General features: G+C 40.2%; 1 protein-coding gene across 2 annotated transcripts in view; it reads left to right on the top strand.

The window, feature by feature from the left end:
- Nucleotides 1-12620, top strand: part of FAM193A (family with sequence similarity 193 member A) — a 75484-nt gene that overhangs the window by 26296 nt on the left and 36568 nt on the right. Inside the window, exons 2-6 of one of the 2 annotated variants that reach the window (XM_032186736.1) lie at nt 2206-2271; nt 5166-5411; nt 7678-7844; nt 8124-8291; nt 11503-11737. In XM_032186736.1, coding sequence (XP_032042627.1) covers nt 7699-7844; nt 8124-8291; nt 11503-11737 — 549 coding nt within the window. In that variant the 5' untranslated portion in view covers nt 2206-2271; nt 5166-5411; nt 7678-7698. Of the gene's footprint in view, nt 1-2205; nt 2272-5165; nt 5412-7677; nt 7845-8123; nt 8292-11502; nt 11738-12620 lie in introns of those variants that run through there. The other variant, XM_032186735.1, reaches the window with a different exon arrangement.

Raw genomic sequence — 12620 nt, 5'->3', positions numbered from 1 at the left:
TTTCCTTAAATTTTGTGAGACCATCTCATTGTATTTTTTTTCCTGTTTAAAACCAGGCAGTTTGCAGCTTGCTATTGTTTGGGCCCCATTTGGACTGCTCCTACGAGATTCCTCTAATTTTTCTCTGCTGTGCTGTTTGGCCATCTCCTTCCCTTGCCTGTCGTGTCAGTGGTGCCTTCCTCCCTGTTCCTGTCTCTTCAGTTCTTTTTTTGCATTTAAGTCTCACATGGTGCCTTAAATTTTATTGCCTACAGACATTTTACTCTTGATGATTCCCTCTGCTTGTTTCTTCTCTTTTTAGCTCCTTGATGTTTGTTCCTGTTGAGATATTATGATCACTGCTAAGTTTTGGGGGGGGGTTATACTAATATTTTGAAACAAACAATGCAGAGTGCCTAGGATCAAGAGATGTAATGCTACTGACAAAAGAAAAGGCACCTTATTCTATGAAGCAGTCACTCCTGATAATCAGTATTTTGTTGTGAAATGTTCTGGATAACGGAAACTTCCCAATATTTTTCTTTTCTTGTCGAATTTTTGAGTACCTTAGGTGTGGTCGCTCAGCATCAGCATGTGAAAATACTGTGGGTGATGCTTTTCTTATAATCAGTGTCTTGAATATGAGGAAGACAAATGTATTTCCTTAATGAAAAGGCTTTTGAGAGACTCGTCTTTTTTGAATTTTCTCAAGAAAGATTTTTAGAGCTGCAGCTACTGATTTCATTCTAAACTTCATAACTGCTTTCTTTCTTCTTGAAGGCACTCACATACCTCTGCCCAGTCAGCCTCCAGTACTGGAAGCCCGTTAATTGATGAAGAAGAGTTTTTGTTCAAAAAAATGTGGTTTTCCCCCTTTTTGGAAAGGGGGAAAAAATAAAGCAAACTTGATTCGATCTTTTTGCTCCCATTGTTCTAGATCTGAGGTGTCTGACTTGCATATCAGGAGGGTGTTTCTTCAATGCCCACTCCCCAAAGTTAGTTTTCTTATTGGTGTCTTCTCTAGTAATAATTTGATGCTTGTTTTAACCTCTACTTTGCCTTTGGAAAGTCCATCTGTAGACAGTTTTGCGATGATGGGTCTGTAAACCAAGCAGCTGGAGCTGGTAGTCTGTGGATGAGTAGAGCTGATGGATGCTCCTCTGTGCTGGGGGAGGCTTCAGTTTGAGTTTCTGGTTTGTTAGCAGGGCAAAAATGTTTTCTGAAATCTGTAAATCTGACATGCAAGATGTGAGTTTGTTTTTTTAAGTTAAATGGGCTAGTTGTTGTAGTCTTTAAAGCGGTCTTAAAAATATTAATATCAGACAGTAGGTAGAAAATTGGAGAAGAAAAAGAGATTAGCACAAACAGAAGAGGTAGAATGAAGGTGGGTGCTCCATTGTATCTGAAATTCAAGCGAGAAACCAGTGCTCAAGAACAGGGAGGATGGGGAATAAAAACACTTCCTCCCCCTCCCCTTTTTTTTTACTCAAGTGCATTTACATTCTTATTCTTCGAGGCAGCGTGGTGTCGGATTCTTTGCCACTGTCGACTTCAATTCACACGCTTTCTTAACTTTACTCCTGTTCTAGTGTCATCAAATAATACTGGATGAAAACACTTGGGACTTGTGGAAGGTACTTCTTCAGAGTCTGGTGTGGTTTCTGTAACACTTGTGGAAAAACAGGGTGCAGAAAAGGTCTTTGAGAGGTTTCTGTGTGAATCAAAGCTGGCCCAAATCACGGCCCAGCGGTGGGATAGCTGACTGCAGCTCCGTGTGGCTTGCTGTGGAAGAGTTCCTGGTTAACACAGCATGCGTTCCTGAGCAGCATTGTATTCAGCTTTTTGAAGGAAGGGATCTTTGGTAATTGTCCCAAGTCACAATAGATGCTTAAAAGCAAAATGCAAGCAACCAAATACAGAAGGAAAAACTTTGTTTTGCTTATGGCTGATTTTCTGTATCAAGTCACTCTGATCAGAGCTGCACTGCTAGTAAAACAGCTATACTACAAAGGGTTAAAATACATAAATTGTTATTTTTTTTGCATCTGTAGAATGTTGTTGTTGAAGAAATGGGTTTTCCCATGTCTGCAATCAAACAATCATGGAAATTTTAAAAGCTGTTTTATCAACCCTTAGCTTCAGGGGAAAGGTTCTGTTGTTTCTATTTCTATCCTTAATGCAGTTTTTAGCATACAACTTGACCAGTGTATTGTTATTTTTTTCCAGGTTTCGCTAAATGGTACACAGTTTACAGACAATTCTGTTGGATCAGAGTTCACAGGTGTTTCCCAGGTACGTGCAGTCTGATTTTGTGGGTATTATGGAAGCAGTCATAATATGGGAGAAGGAATTACAGTAACATATAGAGGAAGAATCAATAACAAGATCTAAGTTTTTAGTTTGCGTGAAGGATTTGGCTAACTGAAGCCAGTTTCTTATAACTTCACTATTCGAGCTTTAAAAAGCAGTGCAAGTTACTATTTCTAAAGTGAAATTATATTATAATAAGCTTGAAATTGGACATGGATGTGAAAAAAGCTATGCAGTTTCATGGTAATAAAGTTATTCTTGGAAATAAATCTAAATACATAGCAGAGAGGCAGTTATTTCTGTTCCAGCTTGTCCTAGTTCCAACTTTCTTTTATGAATGTTATATCTGAACATGTTTCAGAGGGAAAAAGTGAGACTGGATGTTTTCTTGCAGAGATCCATCACACTTCTTTTGAAGCTTGACTAGTCAAAAACTCTTTTCTCAAAATGTACACTTCAACTCTGATTTTGCTAGAGACAAATACATTTATATGACTTTAAGTGATTTCTGGGTTGGATTGGATTCAATTTCTGTTGTAACGAATGTTCGCTGCGTTCTTAATCTCATAAATAAGAAATGGCAATCCATAACTTAATTTTAGCACGACAGAGCTACAATAGACAGTTGTGATTCTTATCGTCTAGATCTTGTTGAGGTTCTAACTACCCTGTTTGAAATAAACTGCCTAGAGACAACAGCTACGTAGGTGACCCCCTCGGTTTTCATTCTTGAAGTCTGTGTTAAATATAGGCCCAGTTAGGAGACTGTGAGGATTTCCCTGAGTTGCTCCTGCTTTATTTGCCATTCTGTGTTTTGTTTGTTTAATGATGAAGTTCTAGAAGTCCTCACGATGTGGTTGGTGTTACGTGCTGAACTTTACCTTTGCAAAGGAGCATGAGGTTGTTTTTTGTGAACTTGGACATTCTTGTCCTCCACTTTGCTTCCTTGTTGGAAGATGTTCTGCAGCTGATGATGGTTATAAGGATTTGCCTTCAGAAAGGTTGGAAACGTCTTCATTATACCAGCAAAGATTTGATCTGGCATCAAAAGCATCCTTCAGGAAGGAAATGTTCAGGGCTAAGGGGATGAACAGCCATGGTGGTCTGCTGTGTTTTGCAGACAGAGTTTAGGTGTCAGTATGAGGCATCAGCTCAGCCAGGAGCTGTGTCTAGCTTGAGAAATGTGTTCCTGCTTGTAGAGCCATTCTGCCTTTAAGGAGGCAGAGCGAGTCTTCCCTTTTAAATGATGGACCTGAAAACCTTGAGTGACACCTGGAGAAGGTGTTTGTCTTGCCCTAGTGCTTAAATGTGAATACTTGAAATGGCATCAATGAGGGAGGAGATCAGCTTCTGTTACCAGATCTCTGAAATTTCTCATGAATTTCTGAAAGATAAGATATCTGGGGAGATGATTTCAATGTGTCTCTTATTAGTCCGGAGTTCTCAGTTCTTTCCATATTATCGAGTCAGTTTTAGAAACACAAACCACAAATCAACTTCATAACGCTGTGCTGGTTCTCTTCAGATGTCAACACTAGGGAATTCATTTGTTCTTCCTGTGAAGACAAGAGGACAGTCAATTGTGTTACAGCTCGACTTAGTTCCTTGCCCTAGAGAACTTGTTTGATATGTGCTTGTGCAATACATGCCTACAGGATCTTTAAAGGAGTGTTGTGTTGGTGTTGAGCAGTATTTAGATGGATGCTTGAATGACTAAAATAAAATTTAAATATTTTGCCTTTCCTTTGAGAAAGAATGTGGCTGTTTTCTAATACCTAGTAAGAGGCCTACAGGAAAGCTGGAGGGGTGTTCCTTATCGGGTAGCATAGTGATAGGACAAGGAGTAATGGCTTTAAACTAAAAGAGGGTAGGTTTAGATTAGATATAAGGAAGAAACTCTTTCCTCAGAGGGTGGTGAGGCCCTGGAGCAGGCTGCCCAAAGGAGCTGTGGCTGCCCCATACCTGGAGGTGCTCAAGGCCAGGCTGGATGGGGCTTTGGGCAGCCTGGGCTGGTGGGAGGTGTCCCTGCCCATGGCAGGGGGCTAGAACTACATGATTTTTAAGGTCCCTTCCAACCCAAACCATTTTACAACATTGAGGCTTGCACAGAGGATATTAATCATTTAGGCAGGGCTAGTAGCTGTAGCATCAAACACATCTGAAATTCTGCCATTAAAAGATGTTTTGTTCCGTCAGTTACAACTTTGACTTCCTGTGAAGTTGTTCTTGCTTGGCTTGTGCTGCTTGACCTATTTTAGAGCATCAGTCGTGGTGAACAATCAGCATTTCGTGTCTAAACCATGATTTCATGCACAGTAGCATGAGAAGAGAAGTGAGATAAGAGATTTTTAATTGCCTTGGTCCTCATAAGTCAACAAGTTTGCTTTACTCAATAGCTGATTGTGGATTTAAGGCCTCACTGATTTTTATTTTTTTTTGTTAAAAGCAAGCTAAGTTTCTGTTTTGCAACAAGCTTAGCTGAGAGTGTCTTTGTTTCAACAAATACTGAACAGGAAGGTGACGGCAGACTTCAGAGCTGTTATTTGCCTGTTCACTTCTGAGAATGACAACAACAAAAGGAATTGTAAGATTTCCTTTTTTACTTGATAGATTTTTTGCACTTAGGTTCCCCCTCTAAAATAATGCAACCTGTAGTTCATGTCCATTAAAAGCATTGTTCTCTTTAAATGGAATTTATTCATAATACCAGTTTGGTAAACAATTGTTATTAAGACTGCAGTGTTTGATCTTGAGATACTTGAAATGTTTACCATTTACTAATGACTTAGATTTTCAGTTTGTTTTTAGATCTCAGAGTAACTTTCTCTGTTGTGTTCTCTGAATAACCAGTATGCTCTCAAAACCTTTATTTGTAGACACCATTTACCTTTGGCTTGGGCCAAAGGGCACCATATACAACTGGCGAGCATTGTCTTCTTTGTAGAAGTGAACGAAAAGATACTTCGCTTTCAGAGAGCGGGATAAAAAATTCTAGCAAAACAGCACTTTCCACATCTCCAAAAGCAAACAATGTGCTGCATCTTCCACTGTGGGTGTGTCCAGACTGTAGACGAACAGTCGAAAAGGAGGAGAGGCATGCTACAATAGAGCAATCTCTTGTGGTGAGTTGAAGTAATTCATTTTGGTACACTAAGATGTTCTGCTACAATGCGCTGAATGCTGCTCTGTGCTTTGGAGCCACTTAAATTGTGAGTGCTTGGGAAGTATTTTAGGTGATCTCGAGTTAAACTGAACAGGCAGGTTGTTCCTTGCATTTGAAAAATGAGGAGGTCTGAGTTTGGGATTTTTGAATATGGAAGGGTCTATTACTGTTCTTTTGCCCTTTGAATTTAGTGGATCTCATGCTTGGTCCTTTCCCCTTCTTGAATTTGGTTTCTTTAACTTGTACCAGTGCTACTTCATTCAATCCAGTGTTTTCCTATTCTGCCTGCTCATATGTACTTCCCCCCCTTTGTGGTCTATGAAGTAGACTAAGTTTTCCTTGTGCTTACTCTGTTCTTTCACTGTGCTTAGAGTCTCGGTTCTGTCACTGTCCCTTTCCTTTTTAATAAAGAAGCACTTTGCATAGTATGTGTGTAACAATCACTCATTTTTGTAGCACTGCAGGCACTGATTAAATGCACGGTGTTAATATTCAAGCAATGGTTTTGTTGTTCTTTTTTCAATTAAGTGTGAAAAAGTATTTTCAAATGAGAACTCAACCTCAGTAAGAGCAGTGCTCATCCTAACAAACGAAGTTCTATGTCAGGTCCAGCCAGGCCCCATCAGAAGTGAACTGTAAGGCTCCACTGAAGAACCAAATCATCACAACTGATCTGGGCAGCCTCAAACTTCCAATAATTGGAAGCGTTATAGATTCCAGCTGACATCTCTGTGTAGAGAGCTAACAGACTGTTCGCAAGCCTGCAGGCACATGCAGATCTTATTTCAGTAAACAATTCAGTGTGAAAAAATGATTGACTTGGTATAGCATAGGTTGTGAAACTCATGTTAGCGGCTCAGTTAATCCGTGTTTTAATAAGGACAGTTTAAGAGTATATCACTTCTACTTAGTTATTGTTTACTGATATTCTTGCTATTAACAAGGGTTAACGAAATTAATCCCAAAAGATAACATTGAAGGGGATTATATCAACAGCCTGATGGTGAACATGTTCTAGAGATGTCAAAATACAGCAATCCTGAAGCACGTAATTGTTCAACTGGGTCAAAAGTTTTGACACATTGCATTAAAGCTGAGCTCAGATAGTAAAGACATCATCCTAGGAAGGCAGGCAGGATTGGCTTCCTAAAATTCTTAAGTTATAAATACACCAGATCAAATCAAAATAGATGATGTTTAGCAACTGTTGCCTTGTTTCAAGAGTGATTTTTCACAGCAAACAAAGTATCCAAGTCTGCAAGTTTAACTTAAAGCAGCTAAATGGATTAGGTGGCTAGTCAAATTGGGGAAAAAACGGGGGGAGGAGCTCAAAAATTCATTAGCAGTCACTGCAGACCAGCGTGTAAGTGGCTTTGTACAGATGTTTTTGTGCTCTATCTTCTGTTGCTGTCATTACCTGGATGTTCTGACGCTTGCATTGCTTCAGCACCATCCCCAGAAACTGCTCTTGTTGGCAGTAGGTGCGGGCAGGTTTGGTGTAACATCTGCCTGCATCCTGCTCCAGGATGTGGAGCGAAGCACAAAAAGCCCTCTGCCATTCTCCTGCTGTGGGAGAGGTTTCTGCCTGGCCTCACAAACAACTGGTGGCAGCCATGGGAGGTGCAGGAGGGGCAGCGTGCTGTACTAGGGTTGGAGCACAGAGGAGAAAGAAACTGGAGCCCAGAATACCAGCAGGCTGCAGAGAGAGCTCTGTCATCTGCTAGGGCTGAGCAGCACTGCACGCAGGAGGTGGGAAGCTGCTGGTACTGGGGTTTGGTGCTGACATCCATCACGGCACAGCACTGCGCCTCGCTGTTATAAACAAGGAGCCTGCATGCTTTCTGCTGGAATGGATTGTTAAACTGCAGAAGTCAAACACACTGTCAAGTAAGAGACGGAAGAGAGATGACTAGTTTATATGGTTAATCGTGGATGATGCAAGCTTCCCCTGAGCTTAGTTCATTGTTTATGCTGGAGAGCATAAAAGTGATAATTATAACCAACGTGCATCCATTATTAGAAATGGAACTCTATTTACATTTCTGGCTTTCTCAGTCCATCTCGTGCATTTATTGGTCTTTTCAAAGATAAATTCTCTGTGCCTGGTGGTCTTCTCCCAAAATATATTCAGCACTAAGAATTGTCATATTATTTGCCTATCTATTAACATTCTACGCTTGTACCTTACAAACCAAAGTTGCTACCAGTGTTTTTTTTCCTTTCAGAGCCAAGACTTCCTTTTGCACATGCCTCTTGGAAACAGTGGATCACAGCAGGAATCTGTAGGAGGAGGAAGGATAACTGTTGGTGCGCAGACGGTGCCTGCTGCAGATCTTAGCAATTCCTCTCCTTCAGACATAGCATGCAACTGTGAGGCCTGTAATGAGCGCAGGTAGGAACTGAATTGAAACTCAGTAGCATAATGCCTGTAGCCAGACCTTCAGCAGTATTGTGTTTGTTATGTTTGTGAGCAGATGAGATGCTTGAACTACTCATCTGACAATAGTAGTGACTCTTACCTAGTTTTGTGCTGTATTTTCACCACGTACTCTGGTTTTAGACATTTTTAGACACTTGAGGCTTTTCTTGAAGAGTATCTTCAGAATAGTAGGGATCGATACACCTATGTGTTGTACACATTGACAGTAACTATTTTTGTCATGATTTGCAGAGAAATTTCAGCAGAGACTGAACGTGAATCTCAGCAGCTTCAAAATTACTGGTCAGAAGTAAGATACATGGTTCGATGTATATATCGCCAAGCTGGGACCCCTTTGGCAGATGACCAAGACCAATCTTTGGTACCAGATAAAGAAGGAATGAAAGAGCTGGTGGATAGGTATGGCACTTCGAAAACTATATATTAATTACTGAGGGGATATTTTTTAATGAGTTCCAAGTAACTTGGAGCATTGCTTTTTTTAATAAAATGTTATTTACCATCTCTAAGTCAGTTGATTTAGAATGGTTGCCTGTCCATTAGAATTAAAAGTCAGAAGAGTTTGCTGTACTTCACATGGGATTTTAAAATGCTAGACTGAATGTATGGAAAAATATTACTTCTGTATGCTATTTGCAATAGGGATATTAATAGATAATCATGGAAGAATTCCAAGAATCTTATTCCTCAAAAGATATTGAGATGATTACTGTTAATAATAAGACCCTGTTTAGCTTTCCCCACATGAGGATCTTACCTTGTTGAACAGACTTGATTTTATAATAGTGATAGCATGTTATAATCGCTGTAACATCTAGAAGGTATATTTGAGCTTTTCTAGGTATGAAGTCACAGATGTGCTTAATGAGCTTGCTGGTTATTTTTTTTTCCTTGTTAGAATATTATCGTTGCCCTTGAACATGCTGGAGCACTTCATTGTAGCTTCTAGCCAGCTGAAAATGTGGGCAGAGAATAGGTTCTCTCAGTGTATGTACTTAATACATGAAGGTCTGACTGATCTAAACTGTAGCTTTTTAGCTTCAACAAGAAACTGCTTAATTCTGGCAAGGTAGAGAAACTTTTGAAAGGTATTCACATAAAGCTGTATTAGAAGGCTATAGTTCTGAATCAGTCTTAAGAAGTAATTAAATGAGCTTTTTGCACTTCTGTTGTATAAAAACTGAGTGTTTAGTTTTGAACGTGTTGTGTAACTGCGGAGTAATGTAGTATGCCTTATTAGTCACACTTTGTTTATTCAAATGAAATGATCAAAACACACAACATAGGTTTTGAAATCAAAGATTCTTAAATACAGTCATGCTTTATTTAAATTAAGTGATCAAAGCATGCAATATAGGTTTTGAAATCAAAGATTCTTAAATGTAGTGTGTAGGTAATTAAAACTGAATCACAGCTAAAATGATTGTTTATTTCTATACAGTTTCCCTTTAATGGAAAAACTTTGGATATTTTAACACAAGCTGTGCAGCTTTCTTACATACGAGCCTTTCTCAAGAACTGTTGTTCCTCACTGTTGAGAGATTATGAAAATGAAAAGGCAGAAACAGTGAAGGAAATGTTCAGTGTTAACATGATTTTGCATTCTTTGTGGTCTCCAAAATATGAAATAAAATTAGTATACTAGGTTTGTACAAACTGGATTTGTGCAGACACACGTGACTTCAGTCTGTGATACTAAAATTTAACAGAACTAGTCAAAGTAGGTACTGAAAGGTATTTTTTCTTCCTTTCTAGAAAGGAAAAGGAAGAAAGAATGTCGGTAGTGTGCCAAGTATCATGCTGTGGCCAAGTAAATCTTTTTTTGAAAAGGCAAACTCTTTATTACTAACTTCACACTCAGCTCTGTTAGAGAGCACTGGCAAGAAAAAAACCTGATCTGCTTTTTCTTGAAAAGAAGTAGTGGTGCCAAGTAGTGTCCCTATTGTATGCTGGTCACTTCATGACAGTGTGATAGCGCTCTACTGAGGGAAGAGCAGGGACTAGGGACTAATGGACTTGCACAAAGCTGTAAGTACTTAACTAATGCCTTTCTTCTTCCCCACCCCCCTGAGACAAATGCTTCAAGTCCATGCATGGTGCTTTGAATTGTACAGTTTCACTGGGAAGTGCTTCAAAGCAGCCGTCATGTTTTGGTAGAAAGCAGTGAAGGTGGCTGATTGAAACCCTGTTCTTGGGACTGAAGTGCCCACTGAGACTGAGTTACGGAGTCCTGCTGGGGGCTGGTGCCTAAACCATTCCGTTAGGTATTTGAGAGCTCTCAGTATATGGCTGGGAAAGAGTGGTGATGGTGATGCTGATTTTGCTCTGTATGCCAGCTCAGGCTCATGCGTTGCCTTCTCCCACCAAGGAGCCATATCCCGATGCACACATCGCAGAAGGCAGCCCTGGTTTGTTGGGCAGCCTTCACACGCTGCTTGGAGCTGCAGCAAAAGATTCTGGTGTGTGGGAACTCCGGGTGCAGCAACCACAGCACCTGCCCAGGATCCACAGAAGAGTTTTTCCTTCTCTGTGTGGTGGTTCAAACCCACATTTCATTTCCAGAGGAGTATCAGACCTAGCCAGCTCTACACTGTCCTTCCCAGGAAGCTGTGACTTTGAATAGCTGCAACACTCACTGCTGCGTGGCTAAAAGGATGTGTAGAGGGCAGTATGTATCTGCAGCTTGAAGGTTAAACTGCTTCCCTCAGAGAAATGACTACCAAATTCCGGTCTAGATTTTTAGTCTAGATTTAAAACAAGCCCCAAGAAAGCCACCACTCACTTCTGATGATTGTGGCTTAGGTGCTACTGAAGTAGTACCCTAAGCTGTGTTCTTAGAAGGACTCTTAAAATGGCCTTGTGAATCCCACACCCCTCTCTGCACTGACACAGCTTTAATAAAAAGTGCAGAGTCATTGTAGAGAAGACCCCCAGCTTGGGGTAAGAAACTCTCAATGAAAGTGAGAATGATTTTGAGTGAGTGCCTTAAAAAATTGGGATTTGTGTGAAATGCCATTCTTTCAGTTGAATTTAACAACAGAAGGGTCCCTCAAAGCAGTCACAGAGCCCAGTCTGGTTAGTATGTGTTTACCCATGGGCTGACTGCCTGATGAGTCAAGCTCCTCCAGTGGCTTGAAGTAAAGGACTGTCCTTCTGCATGTGTTAATTGAGCCCAGGTCTGGCTGTTCCAAATAGACACTTATTAGGGTCGTATGGAAGAGAAAGAATGAAGAAGTGGGAAAGAAGCATGCCTGTAGAATCTAGGTGCTTGTTGGGTTGTATACCAAATGAGTAAGGGTTTTTAGGCATGCCAAATGAGTAAGGGTTTTTAGTTCACAAGTTGCAGTGAAGTCCTGAGGTCCTAAATTAGTTTGCTCAGGGGCAAACATCCTTTGCTAGTCCTAGTCTGAAAGCTACACAGCAGCTGAGTTCCAGAGCAGTAGGGAACTGGGCTGTTCTCCCAAATCCAGGGTAGTTGTGTAAATCTTAATCACTGCTCCTTTTTAATAACAATAATAATTATCTATAACTGCTAAGTATTTTTAGGAGAGTGAAAATTGTTGATTGTTTTCATGTAATTTTTTTTGTCGCAATTCTTGTAAAAATACAGGCTTTGTGAAAGAGATCCATATCAGCTTTACCAACGGTTGGAACAGCAAGCTAGAGAATATGTACTTGAAATGAAGGTTCGTCTGCTCAGACACTTGTCGCTGGGGTCTAAAGTTGCATCAACATTAGCAATACAAGGGCCACCCCAGGCACATCAGTTCATCTCACTCCTACTTGAAGAATACAGTGCACTCTGTCAGGCAGCATGCACAATCAGCGCCTTCCTAGTTACTCTGGTAAGATTGAAAAAACAACCTATATGCTCCAGCTTGCTGGGGTAATGATAGTAGAGATGTTCTGGGTTCTTTAAGAAGTCAGCTGTGATTTGTAAAATACTTGGAGGTGGGGATATTCTGAAAACATGGCTTTTGCTTTTCAGAACTGTAGGTTAGGCATCTCTTACAGTGAATCAATGAAATTAGCCTCTGTGAAAGAAGAGGTGCATTGCTGTTTGTAGTACTTATTCTGAAGCTAGCCTTTAAGGCAATCTTCTACAAAATCTTAGGTAATTTCTTGCAAAATGGGTGAAACATTTGTTTCTCTTGAGTGATGTCTTGAAAAACACATTTAAAGGATGCAGACTTGTGTGTAGCACTAACACATCGTTCTCATGTTCAATTTTTCCTTTATAAACAGGAATGGATACTGGAAAAGATTATCTCTTCCCAGGAATTAATATGCAGCCTAATTGCTTCTAAAGTTTTTGTTCTCAAATCCCTTTTTTTGTCAGCTGATCATGCTGTCAGGTTTGGAATTGAATTGGCAAGTAGAAAATGAGCAATAGCCTTAAATCTGTTCCTGAGTAACTGTCCATCATGTGTGAGTCATACAGGAAACAAACTTGGTAGTTGTTTAAGGACTGAGGTTATTAATCCTGTTGTGTTCAGAACCTTTTTCTGTACATCCTTTTCCATGACCATTTTCCTTTTTCTTCTTGTGTAAACTTTGCGCAAGCACAAACTTAGTCAAACTGGTCAATTTTTTTATTGCTGATTAGCTAAAATGACTGCCTGGGTACGTTAAGAAAGGGAAAGAGTGGGCAGTAACAAGATGACCACAGGTGAGAAAGATAAGATGGAATGGAAACTGAATGTCATCACTGAGGTGGGGCTGTTAGTG

Source organism: Aythya fuligula, chromosome 4 (assembly GCF_009819795.1).
Source record: "Aythya fuligula isolate bAytFul2 chromosome 4, bAytFul2.pri, whole genome shotgun sequence".
NCBI lineage: Eukaryota > Metazoa > Chordata > Aves > Anseriformes > Anatidae > Aythya > Aythya fuligula.
Note: the sequence above shows the minus strand (reverse complement) of the source record. Positions and strands in the feature narration are given on the sequence as shown.